The 20,669-nt window shown below is 34.3% G+C and overlaps 1 protein-coding gene across 1 annotated transcript in view; it reads left to right on the top strand.

The window, feature by feature from the left end:
• Window positions 1–20,669, top strand: part of STPG2 (sperm tail PG-rich repeat containing 2) — a 377,601-nt gene that overhangs the window by 239,205 nt on the left and 117,727 nt on the right. Inside the window, exon 9 of the mRNA XM_003410448.3 lies at window positions 18,686–18,845. Coding sequence (XP_003410496.2) covers window positions 18,686–18,845 — 160 coding nt within the window. The remainder of the gene's footprint in view (window positions 1–18,685; window positions 18,846–20,669) is intronic.

The raw sequence follows: 20,669 nt of genomic DNA on the forward strand, positions 1-20,669 counted from the left end.
TTGTTGCTGTTTTGAAGATGGAGAGAGCCACATAAAAAAAGAATACAGACAGCCTCTAGGACGAGAGAAGGCCCCACCTGACAACAAGCATGGAAATAGGGACCTCAGACCTATAGGTCTAAGGACTGGATTTTGTCAACAATGTGAATGAGTTTGGAAGTAAATACTTTCCTTGAGCTTCAGATAAGAGCACAGCCCAGATGACATCTTGATTTTGGATTTGGGAATATCCTGAGCATAGAACCCACTGTGCCCACCCATACTTCTTATCTACAAAACAGTGAGCTAATAAATGCAGTTGTTTTAAGCCACTAAATTTGTGGCAATTTGTTACACAGTGTTAGAAAACTAATACATTATTCCACAAATTAAGATGCATGGCCCCGATTTTTTCCCTAAGAAGTAACTTAATCTTTTCAAATTAAGTAAACATATTGTGACTTTAACTGAGAGAATAAGGAGCAGGCATTTATATTCCAATTCAGACTTATACTTCCTGCTCATCTGAAGTATACTTTGATTTTCTCTTGTATTTCATATGTGGAAAAAAGTGTATGATTATATCATGAGTATTTTTTGAAGCTTAGAGACATCATTAAAGTATGATGTAATCACAAATTAATGTGACAACACCGTATGAACTAGATGAGTGCTGAAAGTGCAGAAATTATAATGCAGTGCAGATACTGAGAAATAAATGCCTTTATTGTTAACTTTATTGATCTGAAAAAAAAAAAAACAAAGTGGTAACAGTTTTTCATACTCAATAAAACAGAAAAGGATATAAGTGTAATGTAAAAAAGTGATTTATCCTTGCATATTCGTAAAATTAAAGGTAGAAATATATTGTATTAATTATTAGATTTTCAGCAACATTGTAGTACATTTAAGAACCTCACATTGTGCTATGATTTGATTAGTTTTCTTGCATTTTCGAGTGACACTATACATCAACTTTAATTTATATTGTCTAGGTTTGAATGGCACTAGTTTTTTTTTTTTTTTTAGGTTTGAATGGAGTACATTAAAAATGATTAATATGAAAGCATTATTTAATTTCCCTTCAAATAATCAAATTTCCAGAGATCTTAGTATTATATTGTTTGGCCTAAAAGCCTTTTGGAGTACAATATGTTTAGTAATATTAGATTAAGTTTTTCTTGGAAAAGGAAAACACAAAAGCAGTTATTTTTACTAATTTTTGGAAGAAAGAAGTAATGGGGTTACTAAGAGTATTAAAAGTTGAACATTTTCATTTTGAAAAATTAAAAAAATAAATCGCTTTGGTTTGCCAAAATGAAGACTCCAAAATGTTTTGAAAACCTAATCTCTAAATCCAGTTTATTTAGTTTATAATTAACTTTAGTTAAACACTGGAATCAGACTTATACTCAAATAAATATTTTTACAATTCATATTTTATTTTTAATAATGAAATCTAATAATATAATGACCAAGAGCTTTAGAATATATATTTCGTGTTGCCCTCTAGGATTTCCAGGGAGCACCTGGTGGATTTGAACGGCTGACCTTTTCATTAACAGCCGTAGCTCTTAACTACTATGCCACCAGGGTTTTCAAATGACCAAGAGCTTTAGAATAGACAATTTGTGTTTTGAACTAATATTAAAAAAAAAAAAAAAATTCATCTGAAATTTTAGTGTCATGTAATGAAACAAGGAATACAAAGTAATGTCGGGTACCCTCACACCCATGCAAATTTATTTTCATTTAGAATGTTTTGCTTTTAGAATTTATAGTTATGAGATAATCAGAAACATTTCAAATGCTTGCTACTCTGATATTACTATTTAGGGTTTGTGGCTTTCTTCTTTTAATAGTTTTACTTTTTAATTGTTGTAATACATATATATAATATATATGCATATGTGTAAAACACACTTAGTCAACATTTTTCACATATATGATTCAGTGAGATCGGTTATATTAATCATGTTGTGCAGTCATCACCAAAGTCCTTTGCCAAATTTTCCATCCCCATAAACGAAAACTCAATGCCTCCTAAACAACAATTTCCCCCATTTCCCCTCCCTTCTGCCCTTGGTAATGACTATTAAACTCTGATCTCTATATTTACCTATTTTGTGTACTTCGTATTAATAAGATCATATAATATTTGTCCTTTTTTACTGTGCTTTAGGTGGAAGTTTACAGCTCAAGTTAATTTCTCATACAAAAATTTATACACATATTGTTTTGTGACATTGGTTGTAATCTCCACAATGTGACAGCACACTCTCCCTTTCCAACCTGCGTTCCCCACGTCCATTCAAACAATTCCTGTCTCTTCTGACTTCTCACCCTGCCTCCAGCCTGGAGACACCCATTTGGTGTTGTGTAGCTCATTGAACTAAGAAGCACACTGCTCACATGTATTATTTTTTGTTTTATAGTCTTGTGTAATCTTTGTCTGAAGAGTGGGCTTTGGGAATGGTTTTAGTTCTGGGTTAACAGAGTATCTGGGGGCCACAGTTTCGGGGTTCCTCTAGTCTCTGTCAGACCATTAAGTCTGGTCTTTTTACATGAATTTAAGTTCTCCTCAGCGCTTTTCTCCTACTCTGTCTGGGACTTTCTATTGTGTTCGCTGTCAGGGTGGTCATTGGTGGTAACTGGGCACCATCTAGTTCTTCTGGTCTCAGGTTGATGGAGTCTCTTGTTTATGTGGACCTTTAGTTTCTTGGGCTAATATTTTCCTGTGTTTTTGGTGTTACATTAAAAAGTTTTTTTAATGTACATACCACATTTTGTTTATCTGTTGATGAGTGTTTGAGTTGCTTCCACCTTTTGGCCCTGGTAGCATGGTGGCTAAGAGCTCAGCTGCTAATCAAAAAGTTGGCAGTTTGAATCCACCAACTGCTCCTTAGAAATCCTATGGGGCAGTTCTACTGTGTCCTAAAAGGTCGATATGAGTCAGAATCAATTCGATGGCAGTGGGTTTGGTTTTTGGTTAAATGGCTAATGATGTTGAGTATCTTTTCCTATGCTTGTTGACCATTTGAATATCCTCTTTGGTGAAATGTCTATTCAGATCCTTTGTGTGGCTTTCTCCCAACCCTATTCTCTATTGACTTGAGTGAGAGTTGATCATCCAATTTTACCATCTAATCTATAGCTGCTCTTCAAGTACATTTGTACATATCCTTGACTGATTTTTATTTTCTAGTAGGTATTCCTCAGGAGCCCTGGTGGCACACTAATTAAGTGCTCGGCTGCTAACCAAAAGGTCTGCAGTTCAAACCCGCCAGCCCCTCGTTGGGTAAAGATGTGGCAATCTGCTTCCGTAAAGATTTACAGCCTTGGACATCCTACAGGGCAATTCTACTCTGTCCTATAAGGTTGCCATAATCAGAATAGACTCAGTGGCAATGGGTTTGGTTTGGTTTGGGCATTCCTCTGGAGAAAACTCTACTGGATTAAATCCCCCACTCCTATAGACCTATTTATCTGGTACTTTGAACACATGGACTTCATGAAATACTATAGTGTTTATTAAGTGCTGTTTTCACAGTATTTTCTCTCTATCCCTGCCTGTAGTATTTGTGACAGTTCCTCCTAGAATGCAGCTCTGTGGCTGCTTCTCCTGTTCCTATTGGTCACTTCTATTATCTGAGAGTTGCAGGTTTCAAATAATTACATGAATATAAGTTGATTGCTCTTCTTGTAACACAAATTTTTAATGAATTTAGTATTTAAATGTTAAAATAAATAAAAATCTGGATTTAAAAATAATCTGTGATTGAAGAAAGACTTTTGAACAAAGTATGAAACAGAGAAGCCATAATGGAAACGTCAGGTAAATGTGACTTCAAAAAGTTAAACATTTCTCTTTAGCAAAATTACAATAAAAATACTTCTAACCACCTTACCAAAAATAAACAATTTCCAAACCATAAAACAAATGTTGTAAACAAAGTCAAAGGGCAAATTATAAATTAGAAATAATATTTTGAAAACTTATAGAAGACAAAGTCTATTTTCTTTAACATAGAATAGGAAGTTAGAAAACAAGAAACAAAAAAGATGAACTCAATTAGAAAATGAGCTATAGATGAGCTAATAAATACCTGAAAAGTTGATCGAGTTCACTTAAAATAAAAAAAAACAATGTAAATTAAAACAAAGAGGAAATATATATTTTTGCTTTGGTTAGAAGATTTAAAAAAAAAGTAATGCTTAGTCTCATCACCGGTAGGGGAAATCAACATATTGTATGTGGAGTTTAAATTGATAAAACCTTTCTGAACCTAGTCAGCAATTTTAACCAAGTTAAATTGCACATAACCCTTTTCTTAACAATTCAGTTTTCCAGGAATTTATCTTACTGACTGTTGTATAGAAGTATATGTAATATACATATGTTTTAATTTACTATGTCAATGTTTATAACAATTCAAAACTGCGAATGAATTAGACGTTTACCAGTAAAGGCTGGTTAAAGTAATAAAGAATAATACAGGTTATAAAAAAAACCTTTCTGGTTTTGGTTAACCTTTGATAAATGTTCGTGGGAGTAGAACTTTATTTTTTACTTTAGATTCTTCTGAAACTTTCAAATTTTTACAATGAGCATATTATTTAAAATGTAGAAGTGTAGAGATGGGAGGGAAAAGAGACCAATGCCTGAATGAACCAAAGATCATACATAAAGAGGCCAAGTCCAGTTGCCGTTGAGTAGACTCTGACTCGGGACTCCGTGTGTGTCAGAGTAGGACTGTGCTCTGTAGGGTTATCAATAGTTTTGACCTTTTGGAATAGATTATGAGACCTTTCTTTCAAGATGCCTCTGGATGGATTTGAACTTCTGACCTTTCAGTTAGCAGCTGAGCATGTTAAGCATTTGCACCAGATTATAGGGTCAGTTACCCAGTAATCTGAGTGATACAGATTTTAGCTAGGTCTCTGAATCAGGAACAGACAGCATAGGTAGGATGTAGTGTCTCTTCTCTCATTTTATGCTAGCTGTTCTAACTAAGGTCTGTATCACCCAGATTATCTATTTCAGGAAAACAAACCAAATATTTTACACCAATTTTGTTTTCAATTCAGGACTATAAGTCTTAAATTATTAGAAATTCCTCCCCACTTTTGGTTCGTTGGATTTTTTGCTCATTTTATTTTACTTTTATTTTATTGTGTTTTTCTCTCTTTTTTGTATTTGCTGTGAGTTTTCTGTAAATTTGGAGAAGCTTCATGAGAGATGTGTGTTAGATGCCTTTCGCAACTGAAGCCATGTAGTTTTCTTTCTTTCTCTCACACTTGTCTTAGCATGCTAAATTCACTTTCCCTTTTTATTATACAACTATTAACACAGACTATGGATTTTACAAGTCAGAAATCTCCTTTTCTGAAGGTAGTTTGTATCTTTAAGGTTTTGACAGTATTTGTGTTTTTAATTTTATAAAACCAGAAACTGGGAATTAGAAAATTTACATTTTCTTTAATATACTGAATTATAGATTCTTGATAACTATAACAAAGACATTTTGAAATTGTTCCATAAATAATACCAAAAAGAATTAATTCATTCCTTCCAAAATGCGTAGAAAAAAGTTAAAATAATTTTTTAGCATGACATTTCTTCAATGATGTTAGTAAATGATAGAGGCCTTTCTACTGAATTTCATGTCTAATAAAGTTTGTTACATTTGACAGATAATCATGTTACAATTTCATGTCAGTATTTGTGCATTTTGTCATTTGAAGCAGATATATTTTTTTAAATTGTATGTTCTAAAACTATTTATTTCTGACATTTAAGAATGACTAAATTGTATATCCAGATGTGGTAGTTTTTTGGAAAAAAATCAAATACCAGACTTAAAATTATAATGAAGTATAATAATAGTTAAAATTTAAGTAGTGCTCACATATGTGCCTGGCACTATTCTGAGTGCTCCTCATATAAAAAAAAAAAAAAATACCTCATTTAATTCTCACAGAAATTCTAGGAGGTAGTAACTGTTGTTGTTTTACGCATTTTATGAATGAGAAAACTGAGAGATGTGCTTTTCCACTGATCATATGACTAGTAAAAAGCTGAACCAGGGCTTGAACCCAGGAAATACTTTCAGAGTTCATTACCTTTACTACTATTGAACACTAATACCAGTACTTCATAAAGACACAGTGAATTTTTGTTGATAGGTGTCTTAGTTATATGGTGCTGCTATAACAGAAATATCACAGATGAATGGTTTTAACAAGGAAAAATTTATTCTCTCACAGTCTAGGAGGCTAGAAGTCCAAATTCAGGGTGCCAGCTTCAGGGGAAAGTTTTCTGTCTGGGGGGTGGTCCTTATCATCAATCTTCCCCTGGTCTAGAAGCTTCTCAGCACAGAGACCACAGGTCCAAGGGACACACTCCACTCCTGGCTCTTTTTGCTTGGTAGTAATGAGGTCCCTCTCCCCTCTGCTGTCTTCTTTCTTTTATATGTCAAAAGAGCTTGACTCAAGATACAACCTAATCCTGTGGATTATATCCTGCCACATTTACATAACTGCCTCTAATCCTACCTCATTAACATCATAAAGGTTGGGATTTACAGCACATAGGAAAATTACATCAGATCACAAAAATGAAGGACAACCAAATACTATTACGAATCATGACTTAGCCAAGTTGAAACATATTTTTTGGGGACACAATTTGATCCATGACAATAGGATAATAGTCCAATAATAAAATAGTGTAGTTTTTTAAAGCAATATCATTTAAATAGCATTTTGTTTATAGTACAGACAAAATAGTATACCAAATTCTTCTAAAGAAGGGAAAGGAAGAAGTAAGGATATTAACATTTTTATCTTAGATGATAATTTTCTTGATTCCTTATAAAGTTAAAGATATGATGTTTTTAGATTGCTGTAAATCTCTGTGTATGACTCTGGAAAACAGTAATAACACTCTTGAAACTATTTCATCTAATGTTTTATTCTGCTTGGTTTATTTCTTTACCTATCAATCAACAGATATTGTCACTAAGAAATGTCCTATTAAATTTGGCATCAACGATAAGCCAACTTGCATAGTTCTTTAGTGTCACGTAAGCACTATAAATATGGAAGAAGATGGCATAGTTAAAATATATTTCATTCGTCAGAAAAGATATTTATAAGAACATTTCGGGAGAATAATTAGGTTTCTTACATTCCAAATGCGCTTGAATTTTGCTGTGTGTCATAAAATGGAAAGGATAGTTATTTTTGGGGTATGATTAACATTACCAGGGTTCTGCACCTCTCTCTCTCGACAACGTTTGTTTCCTGTTGTACTGTACTCCTTTGTCATAATCACATGTTTTCTTTCCTCCGTCTTTACCTTTTCCACAATTTACTACTCCCTGTTATTACCTCTACTATTCTCTGTGCTGATATAAGCATAGTTATTTTTTAAGTAGGTAGTAATATGCTAAGATATTTATAGCTTATAAAAGCAAAATTGGATCATACTGCCCTCACCTAGCTTTCCTGGAGCAGAGGAGCTTCAACAAATGAATAGTTATAGGATTTATCTCACTGCCAGTCTTACAAGAGGATGAGAACAGAGACAGACCACACCTCCTGCACAGTGGCCCACCAGATCCCTCTGAACGTGATAATCAGCACCCATCATGACGAAAGGGAAGTGAATGAATGAGGAAAGGTCTTTGAGGGCCTTCTTAAGGCTCATAATGAGGCTATGTATATAATCCAAGAATTCTGACTTCAAATTCTGTGATTTTTCAGTAGCGCTATCTTGAAATGATACCTGTTTTTATTACAAGGGGTAGTTTTTGTCATACTGAATATAAGTAGATGACGATAAGGGCCTTTTGATTTTTAAAACTTTTGACATAACAAATCGATCTGGACATTTCTCTAGGGTTAATGAACAATTTTACAACACACCACGCTATTTAAAGTCAAGCATTCAGAGTCCCGAAGTAACACACCCTTAATTCATACATCCCACATTCAAAATTTACTTCTAAGTTTATAAAAAATATTTTTACTATATTATTCGACGGCACTGGGTCTGGGTTTATCCAAATATATCCAGTTGGCTCTGGGAGCAATTATGTCCCTCCCCTCGCCGCCCGCCCCCCCGCACACACATACTTTTTTTTTTTTTTTAGAATCGCATTAACTTTCTTCCTTTCTATATTCAACTTAAATAAATTAATTTGTGGATTTGTACAGATTTGTTAAAACTCTGAAAAAATGATAGCTCATCAGTTACACCTGTTATAGTTGGTGATAATGTATACTTTTTTTTTTAGCTGACTTTTTCTGTCTCAGTAGCATTAGCATTTTCAGGAAGACCAAGGTTATACAGGCTATTTCTGCTCATGTACTTTATTTTAATCTGCTGAGATATACACTTTTTCTTTGAAACCAGTGTCAAAGGTGGTCATGAAAGGCACAAGCATCAGAAGTAAAAATCTATGTTTTTGATAGCAAGAAGAAAGAAATGCATTTCACATAAAATATTAGTCACATTTAACTATCTGGAGACACATTATAATGATTTTGTGAAAGTTCTTAATCAAAGTTTGAATGGGCATATCCATACTTTCACATCATTGCTGAGATTATAAATTATTTCTACCTTTATTAGAAACAGGAATATGTTTGGGAAAGCAGTACTTGCACAGTCATTATACAACAAACACTTAATATAGAAGTGCTTACATGTGAGGCAAATTTAAGCACTGTAGGGCTTAAAAATACTTACGAGACATAATGTTTACACTGTTGTTATGGGGGAACTCAGTGATAAGGCAAAATATGGGAGGGAAGACTTCAAGGTATATAAATGCTGATAAATTAATTTACTTATTTATTACTTTATTAATTAGAAAATATTCATTGATTGCTTACCATATACAAGGAACTTGTCATCACTGGGGATAAAGTGGTGACCCAAACAGAAGTCTTCTAAGCCCTTAAGGTGCTTATATTCCTATGGAGAGGAAAGATATTAAACAAACAGACTTGTTTAATTGCCAGGTGTAACAACTATCATGAACTTAAGAGCTATGTACCCTGAGAACGTATCACAGGAGACCTGACAGTTAATAGATTCAGGGAAGATTTGAAATTCAAAGGATGAGCAAGAATTAGACAACAATTTTTGACAAAGGTAGTCCAATATACTGTCTAATAGCCAAGGAAAGAGGCAAGTTCCATTTTTGCAGCGCTAATGCCCTCAAAGCCTAGAGTCACTATGACTAAGATTAATAGATGTCTACACCACATTCATTCTCTCTTCCTTCTTTACTAACAGAATCCAATTTTATTTAGGAGAACCATGTGCCCAGGTAAAACAGATTCTTGTTTTCAGCTTTCTTGATAGCTGTAGGTGTTTATTTGACACAGTTTTCATCAATGTGATGAAAGTAGAAGCCACTGGACTGGGCTTCCAGGAAATTCCTGAGAGGAGGCAGTTTCAGCTGTTACACACAGTTTTTGTCTTTTACCTTCTCCTTCTTCATTTTGGAAATGAGACTATTATGGCAGGAGCTATGGCTATTTTTTTGAGATCGTAAGGACGAGGGTCACAATCTAAATATGGTACAGCAGAAAGCATGAAAAGGCCTCTAAGCCTAATGATATTGTGAAGCCTCCTGCTCCAGGGTTCCTACTGCCAGTTTTCTTTTATTTGGAGAATAAGAGAAAAAATTAATCTGCATATCTCCGGCATAAATAGAATCTTGTCTGAGGGAACCTTGTCTTCCTTCTTATCGGGCAGCTTTGTCCTCTTTTTCTGCTTTTGTGTTGACAAAGAAGGAAATAAGTGTTCAAATAAATGTAGTATATTTGTAAGCGAGGGACATTACTTCTAGCTGGGGCGATCAAGAATACATCATGGAGGAGGTTCTACTTGAATAGGTTTTACAATTGTAAATATGCCTCCAAAATGAGGAGGAAAAAAAGCTTTGAATGCCACTTAGAGTTGTCTGAACATTTTTCCCACGCGCACCGGAGAGTCAATGAGAGATTTGAGCAGGTTTATTTTTTTTTTTATATTTTAGTACAATAACTTATTTGTTACCTGGATATAGGTGATTTGGGATTGGAGAAGCTAGAGGTTAAAGAGGCAGCTAGTATCGTTGTTAGGTAGTAAGTATTTTAGAGCCCATATCAGAATCTTTTTGGTAGTAAAGGAAAGAAAGGGATAAGTTTGAGTTAGGTTACAATGAATGTAACCAATTCAACATGGGCGAGAAAGGTGAAGAGAAGTAGAAGCCACTTTTGTAATTTCAAGCCTGGCTAAATAAGAGATTGTTATAGGTAGATGAGGAAGGATAGATGCTTGGGTGGTTGGGGTAAGAGATGAGTTTTATTTTGAGGTTATCTGAGGAGCCCCAGTGGTGTAGTGGTTAAGAGTTATGCTGCTAACCAGAAGGCTGGCATTTCAAATCCACCAGCCACTTCTTGGAAACCTTATCAGGCTGTTCTACTCTGTCCTGTAGGGTTACTATGAGGGGGAATCAACTTGTTGGCAATGGGCTGAGGATAATGAAGTGAACATGTCTGATTAACAAATGGAAATTTGTAATATCAGTGTAAATTGTATAATATGTAGAAACTAGGTGCAGTCGAAGGTTTTATTGCTTACATGATTTCATCAACCAGTACTTTTTATTATTCTTTACTGAGCCTTGAAGTATCAGAGTATATCTGACAATTTTAGTTCCTTTCATAAAATCGCATTAGTACAAAGGGTCTTTTTCATATGCTAAGAGAATAAGGAAATAAAATCAATATTTTCTATTTGTACCTATCACTTAACTTTATAATTTCATATCTATATTAAATATTTTGAATGCTTATTCTTTGCTAAGTTATATATTTCAAGAGGTATATGTTTGGAATGATAAATATGGAATGTTTGAAAAATGACAAGAACAAGATGTTTGTAATTATAGTTTTCAATGTGAAAAACAGATAATTTGATTATCATTTGCAATGCTTATCTTCTCTGTAAAGACAAAATTTAGTGACAAAAATAAGCACACTGCTAAATTGCTTTAATGAAAGTTTTCTGCATAGTCAGGCAAACTTCACCGTACTTAGAGCCTTTAACTTTTTTCACCATATATAATACTTGGAAACCCTGGTGGCATAGTGGTTAAGTGCTACAGCTGCTAACCAAGAGGTCGGCAGTTCAAATCCGCCAGGCGCTCCTGGAAACTCTATGGTGCAGTTCTACGCTGTCCCATAGGGTCGCTATGAGTCAGAATAGACTTGACGGCAGCGGGTATTTGGTATATAATACTTGATTAAAGATGTTGATTGAGCTTTAACTAAAAGTTTGAAGTCTTCTTAAGTCACCTCACTGATATGAAAGTTTCAATGTAAAATAAGTTCTGAGTCTTTTATAATTATATATTTGGAATTTTAAAATAAAATTTTAGAGTAGAATATACCTAGCTATGAAATCATAGCTAGAACAAATTTACCAAAAACATTGTTCAAGTTCATTTTTACCCAAATCATAGTGATTTTTATTATAGCATATTAGGATAGCTAATGTAATAAAAAAAATATATAAATATATAAATTATAAAACCAAAAACCCATTGCTGTTGACCAATTCTGACTCACAGCAACCCTGCAGGACTCATAGCAACCCTACAGGACTCATAGCAACCCTACAGAACTGTCCATATGGTTTCCAAGGAGTACCTGGTAGGTTTGAACTGCTGACCTTTTGGCTAGTAGCCGAACTCTTAATCAGTACTCCACCAGGGTTTCCATATAGACTATATACGTGATAAAATAAATATAAATATTATAATAAAATTTTAATTGGAAACAAAAATGGAAGAATATTTATTTCATAACTTGAAAGAGAAAAGTGGCCTGGTTTAATTGCCCAGAATTTTAATTCATGTGTATTGCGTGAATTTCTGTCATATAGTTACTGCTTTTAGACTTGTTGTATATCCTTCTTGTGAAAGCTTGTACCCCAAGTGCCTGCTTCCACTCTGCCATTGTGGCCCAGCACCCTCTTTCATGTTGCCTTTCTGGGTTTTTGGCTGAGATCTGGGAGATCTCTTTCTCCTCCTTCCTTCAAGTTCTACCCTACAGAAGTTTTTGTCTTCACACTTTAGTTTCCTACCCCATTCAGGTGCAAAATTAGGCAAATATCTTGAGGAAAAGATTTGTATTTGTTTCCAGTCCTTGCTCTAGGGTAACTTTGACTCACATTAGGTATTACTGTGTTTTTTCAGCCAAGCCTTTTACCTTTTGGACCACATCAGGACTCAGCAAATACTCCATATTTAAAGAACGATTAATGAGATTAGACTTCCCTAGTCTTCAGTCACTCATGTTAGACTTTGTGGGCTTCAAAAGCTCCACTAAATTCTCTCTCCCTTATGTGAACCTGTTTGTTTATGACAAACCCAATATTTAGCCCTTCCCCAGACTTGATAAATATTCATAGGGAAGAAAACATCTCAGGATTTCCACTCACATAGGAAAGACTCTTCCATTTCTAGAGTTTAGTACATAAAACCCTTTTTGCTTCCACATATCTCTGATATTTTTACAATAATTATTTTTAAAACAATATCCTTTTTTAAAGTTGGTACAGAGGTTTACAAAAACCTACTCATTGGTGGAAATCCTGGAGTAGCTGTTTTAGTTCCAGATAAAATAGATTGAGAAAAAATAATTTAGAAATAAGCAATCATTCAATGTTTTTAAAAGGTTAAATTTACCAGGATAATATAGTAATGTTAAATTTGTATGCACAGTTCCAGATATATGTAAAGCAAAGTTCCAGATATATGTAAAGCAAATATTGACATCACCACTGGATAAACAGACAAATTCGACAGTAAAGATAAGCATAAAGTAGAATAAATTAATCAAAATAAAATTAATTAAATATTACAAAAATATAGTAGGTAGAAATATCAAAGCCGCATGTTGGCTCTTTGAAAATGTAAACGGAAATGACAACCCTGTGTTGTTGCTGATCAAGAAAAAACAGAAATGGCATAAATAACGCATATCAAGAATGAAAAGAAGGACATATCTATAGATTATGGAGGCAGTAAATAGACAATTGATGTTCTTAATAAATTTGAAAACTTAAACAACCAAAAAAAAAAAGAAAAGAAAACAGTATGCAGGATTGCTATATTCTCTAAAGGGTTCAGTATTTAACTAGCGCTTACTAGATATACAAAGAAACAGGTAAGTATGATACATATCTAGGAAAAATAAAAACAGTCAATAAAGACTTACTGTGGTTCAGATCATACACTGTATTTTGCATAATAAGACTTCACATCAGCTATTATAAGTATGTTCAAAGAGTTAATAGGATTTATGTTTAAATAATTAAGGAAAATATGCTGGTGGTGAATCAATAAACAGGGAATCTCAATAGAGAAATAGAAGCAAACAAATATAAAACCAAAAAGAATTCTAGAGTTATAAAGTTCTATAACTTATATAAAAAATTTACCAGCTAGACACAATGGCAGACTTGATACGACAGAAGACCGGAACATTGAGCTAATAGAATTCAATTTCTCTTGAATCAATATAAATCATTGAATATGGAAAACAGAGAGAAAAAAAAGGTTAAACAACAAGTAGCAGTTTCTGAGATTTGTGGGTCAATGACAGGTATTCCAACATATGTATAATGGAAGTTCCAGAAGGACAAATGTGAAAAAAAGGGACAGAAAAAATATTTGAAGAAATAATAGCTGAAAACTTTCCACATTTAATGAAAAACAACCTGTAGATCCAGGAAGCTCAATGAATGCCAAGTATAAACATAAAGAGAATCACACTTAGACACATCATAGTCTCCAAGTATGATAAATATAAAGACAACCTCATTTAGGCACATTAGTTAATGTGCAGACAGGCAAAGGACAAACAGAAAACCTTGAAAGTAGCAAGGAAAAACAACTTATTACATAAAAATATGATTAACTGTGGACTTATCAGAAACAATGGAGGCCAGAAATTAATGAGTGACATATTCAAAATGCTGAAAGTGAGAAAAAAACCAAGAGTTTTATATCCACTGAAGCTATCATCAACAAATGAAAATGAAATAGTGACATTCCCAGATCTTTTACCATAGAATGATAAAAGAAAAAAATTTATTCTGAGACTAAAACTTAGGTTCAATCTTTATTTGCAACACACTGCAGTATGGGAGACACCTCAGGAATGGAATATTCCATTTCCTGCTGGGACTGAGGGGCTTATAGTGGGTATTTGGATAAAAAAAGTTTTGGAAAATCATAGCATATGTGCAGTTTCACACATCCAAGATCAGAGGAACATGAAATTTCACATGTCTAAATATCAGGGAGCAAGGATGGTAAAAATTGTGAATTTAGATATAGTCAGGAGGTGGTTTCTAGGGCTAAAGGTTAGCTAAGCTTGAGTTTTAATTGGGTAAACACAGAGGCGGATCCACAATCAATGCCTATGGAAGCAGCAGTCAAAAAATCAAATGATGCATTGCGTTGGGCAAATCTCCTACAAAGGACTTTTTTAAAGTGTTCAAAAGCAAATATATCACTTTGAGGACTAAGATGCGCCTGACCCAAGCCATGGGATTTTCAGTTGCCTCATATGCATGTGAAAGCTGGGCAGTGAATAAGGAAGACTGAAGAAGAATTGATGCCTTAGAATTATGGTGCTGGTGAAGAATATTGAATATAAACATGGACTGCCAGAAGAACAAACAAATCTGTCTTGGAAGAAGTACAGCCAGAGTGCTCCTTAGAAGCAAGGATGGCGAGACTACATCTCACATATACTTTGGACATGGTATCAGGAGGGACCAGTCCTGGGAGAAGGACATCATACTTGGTAAAGTAGAGGGTCAGCGAGAAAGAGGAAGACCCTGAATGAGATGGATTGCTATAGTGGCTGCAACAATGTGCTCAAGCGTAACAACGATAGTGAGGATGGTGCAGGACCAGGCAGTGTTTCCTTCTGTTGAACGTAGGATGGCTATGAGTCAGAACTGACTTGATGGCACCTAACAACAAGAACAGTGCAGAGGCACTGGGCATGGGAATTTTGCAGGGTCCTTTTTTGCTTGACAAGATTGAATAAAATCACAAAGGAGAGGAAATGGTTTTGACAAAATACAAGCAGCCTCACCTGCCAGCCTTTGAAGCTGGAGATTTTTTTTTTTTTTTAACTGTTTGGACACTGTCTTCACGTGATTCCCAACAACTTAACAACTTTTGATTTATTTTTTTTGTTTGTTAAATACTAGTGCTTAAAATACTAGGGGTTTTTCTTTTAAGATCTAGTCGATATCTTTATTCTGGCAAAGGAGATACCATGAGGGTTTCATATAGCCCTACACCTAATAAAAATTATAATACTAAAGACAATACTGATGAGGATAATGTGATAGTAATACATACTAGTGCTTATTATATTTCAGATACCCTTCTAAGAATTTTGCATGTATTAATTATTTTAATTCTGGGACTATATTCTTTTCAGGTGGGGTCCTTGTTTTCCAGCTGAGAAAATCAGGACACTTCAGTCTTATTTTTAATTTGCATTGAGGCATAGCTTTTATTTCATCTGATGTTTTTCTGACATTTTACCTGAGTCTCTAATTGCTGCTTTCAGATGGTCTTCCCACTTCTGCCTCTGGGAACTAGACATAGCTGGCAGCACTGCCAGTTCCCTCACTAGAATGGAATTTTTGAGGCTCTGTTCCTTTGAATAATTAACTTCTAGTTCAAAGATGGAAGTTGAGGTCTATGACCTAGATGCATGTCCTAACTGAAAATGCGGCCAGAAAGATGAGAATCAGGTATTTTAACTTTTATACTGGGACCCAGATTCCACTGCACAACATGTGGAATTTTCCAAACACAGGAAGGGATTCAAGTATTCGGATTAAAACATAAAATCATGAGAAATGTCTATTATATCCATTCTGCATGTGCCATGTGTTCCCATTTTCTATCATTTATAAAGGATCATCAACAGAGATTTGATGATCCTGTCCAAATACGCTATTTTTCCCTGAACTAGTTGGTACTCCTCATTTAGGGTACTTTGGATAGGTATTGTTTAAGTTATGCTACTATGTTAAAGACTAGAGCTTAAAATACCAGGAGTTCTTCTTTTAAAGATCTGGTTAGTATTTTTACTTAACCGGTTCAGATTTGTCTTACTAATTACTAGTATAGATTATTTACTTGAAATATTAATCTCTTGGTCAGATAAGATGAGAATTGAAGAGAATGAGAAGAGAAAAGGAACATCAATAGACAAGCAGGGAATAAGCTTCCATGGAAGCATAACTATGCTATAACAAGAGGAGGTCATGGACAAGGGTACAAGGGTAGTCCATATTCATTTGATAGAGGAGCCAATGAATCTATTGGAAGTAAGGCAGTGAACCTGGTAAGTTTTCATAAGCAGGAACAAGCTACTGTTGAAGAAAAGTCATCACTGATGCAGTTTCTTATCTTTGCTGCCGGGCATTAAAAAAAAAAAAAGATTCCTGTGTGGCGGTAACCAAATCCATCAATCATTTGTAGTCTAGGTGCTCGTGGTGATACTGGGCAGTATGTTAAGGGAAGCAGGAACAATAATAACTCCTGATAACAAAATTAATATTTATAGTATGGATAATCAGGATCTTCACAAAGCTTTCCTGAGTGCTCTGAGCATATTGTATACTCATTATTTCTTTATGCTTTTGCCATCTCTTCCACTTCCTTTCACATACCACAGAAACAGCCTAAAAAGATACATATGTCATCTATGGAACTACTGCCACTATTTTACTTATCCAGCATACCCTTACTATATATGTGTATATACTCTTAATGAAGGCAAGAAGAAAACAGATGTTGTCATTTCTTAGTTGAAATGTGGAATCTCATGTAAGAACCACCTGTGCTAGTCATGATCAGTACTCTTACCGTAATTAGTGATTTTTTGGAAGTGGAAAATAGTATCGATGGCCTACGGATGTGAGAAACAGCAGAAAGTCTGTTTTATAAAGTATAACTCCTAGAGGAGCTTCAAAAGCATGCTTTCTCAGCACCCAAATTTATCTATTGCTCTGATGTTCAACCTGGTTTTTGCATTTTGCTTTTATAGACTAGTAAGATTAGCTAACACTTTTCATAGAATCAGGTCCCAATCTAAGTATTTTATGTGTATTAACTCATTTAATCCTCACAACAACCTTATGACATAAATGCTATTATTTCTCCCACTTTATAGATGAGGGTCATGGTTATGGATTGAATTGTGTCCCCCAAAACTGTATGTCAACTTGGCTAGGCCATAATTCCCAGTATTGTGTGATTGTCCACCATTTTGCCATCTGATATGATTATCCTGTGTGTTGTAAATCCTACCTTTATGATGTTAATGAGGCAGGACTGAATCTACAAGATTAGGTTGTATCTTGAGTCAGTCTCTTTTGAGATATAAAAGGGAGAAGCAAGCAGAGAAACAGGGGAACCTCATACTACCAAGAAAGTAGTGCCAGGAGCAGAGCGTGTCCTTTGGACCCTGGGTCCCTGTGCTGAGAAGCTCTTTGACCAGGGGAAGATTGATGAAAAGGACCTCCCCACAGAGCCAACAGAGAAAGTCTTCCCCTGGAGCTGGTGCCCTGAATCTGGATTTCTAGCCTCCCAGACTGTGAGAGAATAGTTTTCTGTTTGTTAAAGACATCCAGTTGTGGTATTTCTGTTACAGCAGCACTGGATAACTAAGACAGTTGCCATGAGTCAGAATGGGCTCAATGGCAACTAACAACAACAGCAGCACAAATGAGGAAATTGAGGATCAGGGATGTTAAGTGGCTTGACCAAGCATACAGGTAATAAGCAACAGATATTGGAAGCCTAGGAGGCATACTGCTAAGAGTTCATACTCAGCCATACTATCCTGCCAACGAGAAAATAATTAAAATCTAAGTAGTTTTGGTTTTTATGCATAATAGAAATGAATAGATTTTGAAAGAATGGATTATATTATATTTAACATAAATTTGAGGACAATGAGTTTTAAAAATTTAATTGAGATAATTAGCTAGTGGTTTAAGGGATTAGTTGTACAACAAATACATGGTATTCTGTATTTAATTTAGTTTAGAATTATTATTGTAATTATTAATATCCATATTGGTTCATGTTGATTAAAAATGTTAATATAACTGCAGATTATGTAAAGAACCATAAATAATGAAAGGGAAAGCCTTTTGACTTAATTGGAATCTATTAAAAATGAAATAAACAATTATTTTGTGGAATAAGTTAAGTGTACTTACATAGAACAGTCAAACTGGAATAGTTTTGCTGCTTATGGAAGCAAATAATCATTGCTGTCATTCCTGTATGAAATTTGATGTATATTATTAAATTTGAAAATAAGAGTTTGATCTATATTGTGAAGGGTAATATTTTGCTAGAATATGGATTTTATGTTTATTTTAACTATTTTTTGACAAGTGGATTTATACTTTTATTAGAAGGGCACAGATTTGGTGACCCTCTTTTAAGTTTCTATTTTAAAAAGATTAACCAGAGTGTTTTTATATATTTTACTTACACCATTGGTTAATGTAAACATCTATCCAGTATCTTCTAGAACATTTTCTATATAAGATGTATTTATGCTTATCTATTTGAATTTTTTTCAGGGTATTCCACCACCAGGCAGCTATGATGTTCAAAAATCATATGACATGTCACAGGGTAAACAAAAATACATGCCACCCCGTAGTTTGGTGGCTAAAAGAAAACATTCTTCCTTTCTTAGTGGAACTCCTCGGTGCTGGGAAAAAATGACAGATGGGCCAGGTAAGTGTAGACTGTCCTTTAAAACTATGGGGAAAATCCAAGGTTTCCATATATTAAAACAGACAGTTGTAAACACACATTTATATTTTACCATTTCTCTTTTAGGTGTGTAGGACAAAAACTGAAAATTTTAAGACTTTTTTTTCCCCAAATGTAAGACGTGTGTGGGGCTTTATGTTTCCTAATTTCACCAAAGCTAAAAAAGTCATGTAGCATTCTATTCAGGGTGGAAAACCCCTCTTCATATACTAGTGTTGCTATAGGAGAAAACCAGTCATTTAAAAGATACGTGTCATGTCAGTTTCATGGAAAATTTTTATTTTTCTCAAGTTTCAAGTATGCAACTATATAAATAGGTAAACAGTTACTTTGGGGTTTAAATTTTTGAAAACCAATTTTTATTTTTTAAAATTGGGATTTTTTTAGCTGTTAGCAGTAGTGTTCTTGGTCTAAAGCAGAATGCAATAACTTTCCTTGGTAACCAAGATAAAGCACTAAGTGTGCTATTTCAGGCAGGAAAACTAGATAGAGAATAGGAACAATCATTTTCAACAGTAACTTATAAATGTATTACCACTAAACAACCAAAGTGTTGTAATGAACCTTTATGAAAATATAGAGAAAAATGAAACAGAAGGAAGAAACTCTTTTTTCCAGAGTCTTTAATGAAAAACCAAAGCAGAAGAATACAACCTGTCATTCAAATAAGAACGTAAGTGTGAGATCCACAGGGGCTTGCTTTGTTTTTTACTGTCTTTCAAATATTAGGCACACTGCCAACTTGAAAATCTATTTTAAACTGAAATTTAACTTTCCTTATTTTCTTTTCTTGATTTACTGCACCATTTTTGATTGGGTCAGGTTTTAGCTTTGTTATGAAGTTTCAAAACTCCTCCAGGTGACCCTGACCAATGCAAGTAAGCCGAGACTGTCCTTTAAAACTATAGGAAAAATCTGAGGTTTCCATATATTAAAATAAACAATATGTAATCACCCAGAAGTGGTGTAGCAAAATAAGTTATTTGAAGCACTGGGACAGTCACCACCAACAACTACAATCAACAAATCAATCAATTAATCAAATAACAAATACCCATATCAGGGTCTCTTGCAGTGGGTTATGGTGAGCGTCATATTTCTTGAAGATTTCTTTTCTATCTTTACTCTCCTCTCCATAAAAATTCTTAGAGATTAATGTATGAGAAGAGTTTCAGTTAGGTGGGAGGATTGGCAGTATGACACTTGACTGCTTCAATATTTAGGCTAGGGTAAGTAAATTCACTAAATGTGTTTCAGCTTTCCGAAATAATATTTGCCACCTACTTCCCTCTTACAGGAGTATTAAAGATTAATAAGACAATATTTCAAAATCATTTTCAGAACCTCTGAAACTTCTTAGAAGTTTAAAATCTTGTAATATGAAATATGTTTTTTCTTAATGTCAAGGCAACACTAGCTTCTGAAGAATTTGGGATGAAAGGGGAATATCTTCATTATAAAGACAGTTACTATTTGGAAGTCAAAGACATAGTGACTATCAAAGTCACAATACAGCTGTAGAATAGCCAGCTTGCTAAATGAAAGAGTTTATCACATTGGTTAATACTAGGAATTCATCAAGTTTGCCATCCTGCATCTTAACGTGGGTCATACTTCAAAGGAATGATGACAAATCCCACATGTCTGTTTTTTTCCCTACTATTGGTCAGTGATAATTTTGTTTTGCTTTAATACCAATGGATAGGACCTTTTTGGGTTGAATGTCAATTTCCTTATACTTTAGAGAAAATTATTTTGTATTATTATGCATATAGATATGTACAC

The sequence above is a fragment of the Loxodonta africana genome, chromosome 5 (genome assembly GCF_030014295.1).
Source record: "Loxodonta africana isolate mLoxAfr1 chromosome 5, mLoxAfr1.hap2, whole genome shotgun sequence".
In the NCBI taxonomy this organism is placed as follows: Eukaryota; Metazoa; Chordata; class Mammalia; order Proboscidea; family Elephantidae; genus Loxodonta; species Loxodonta africana.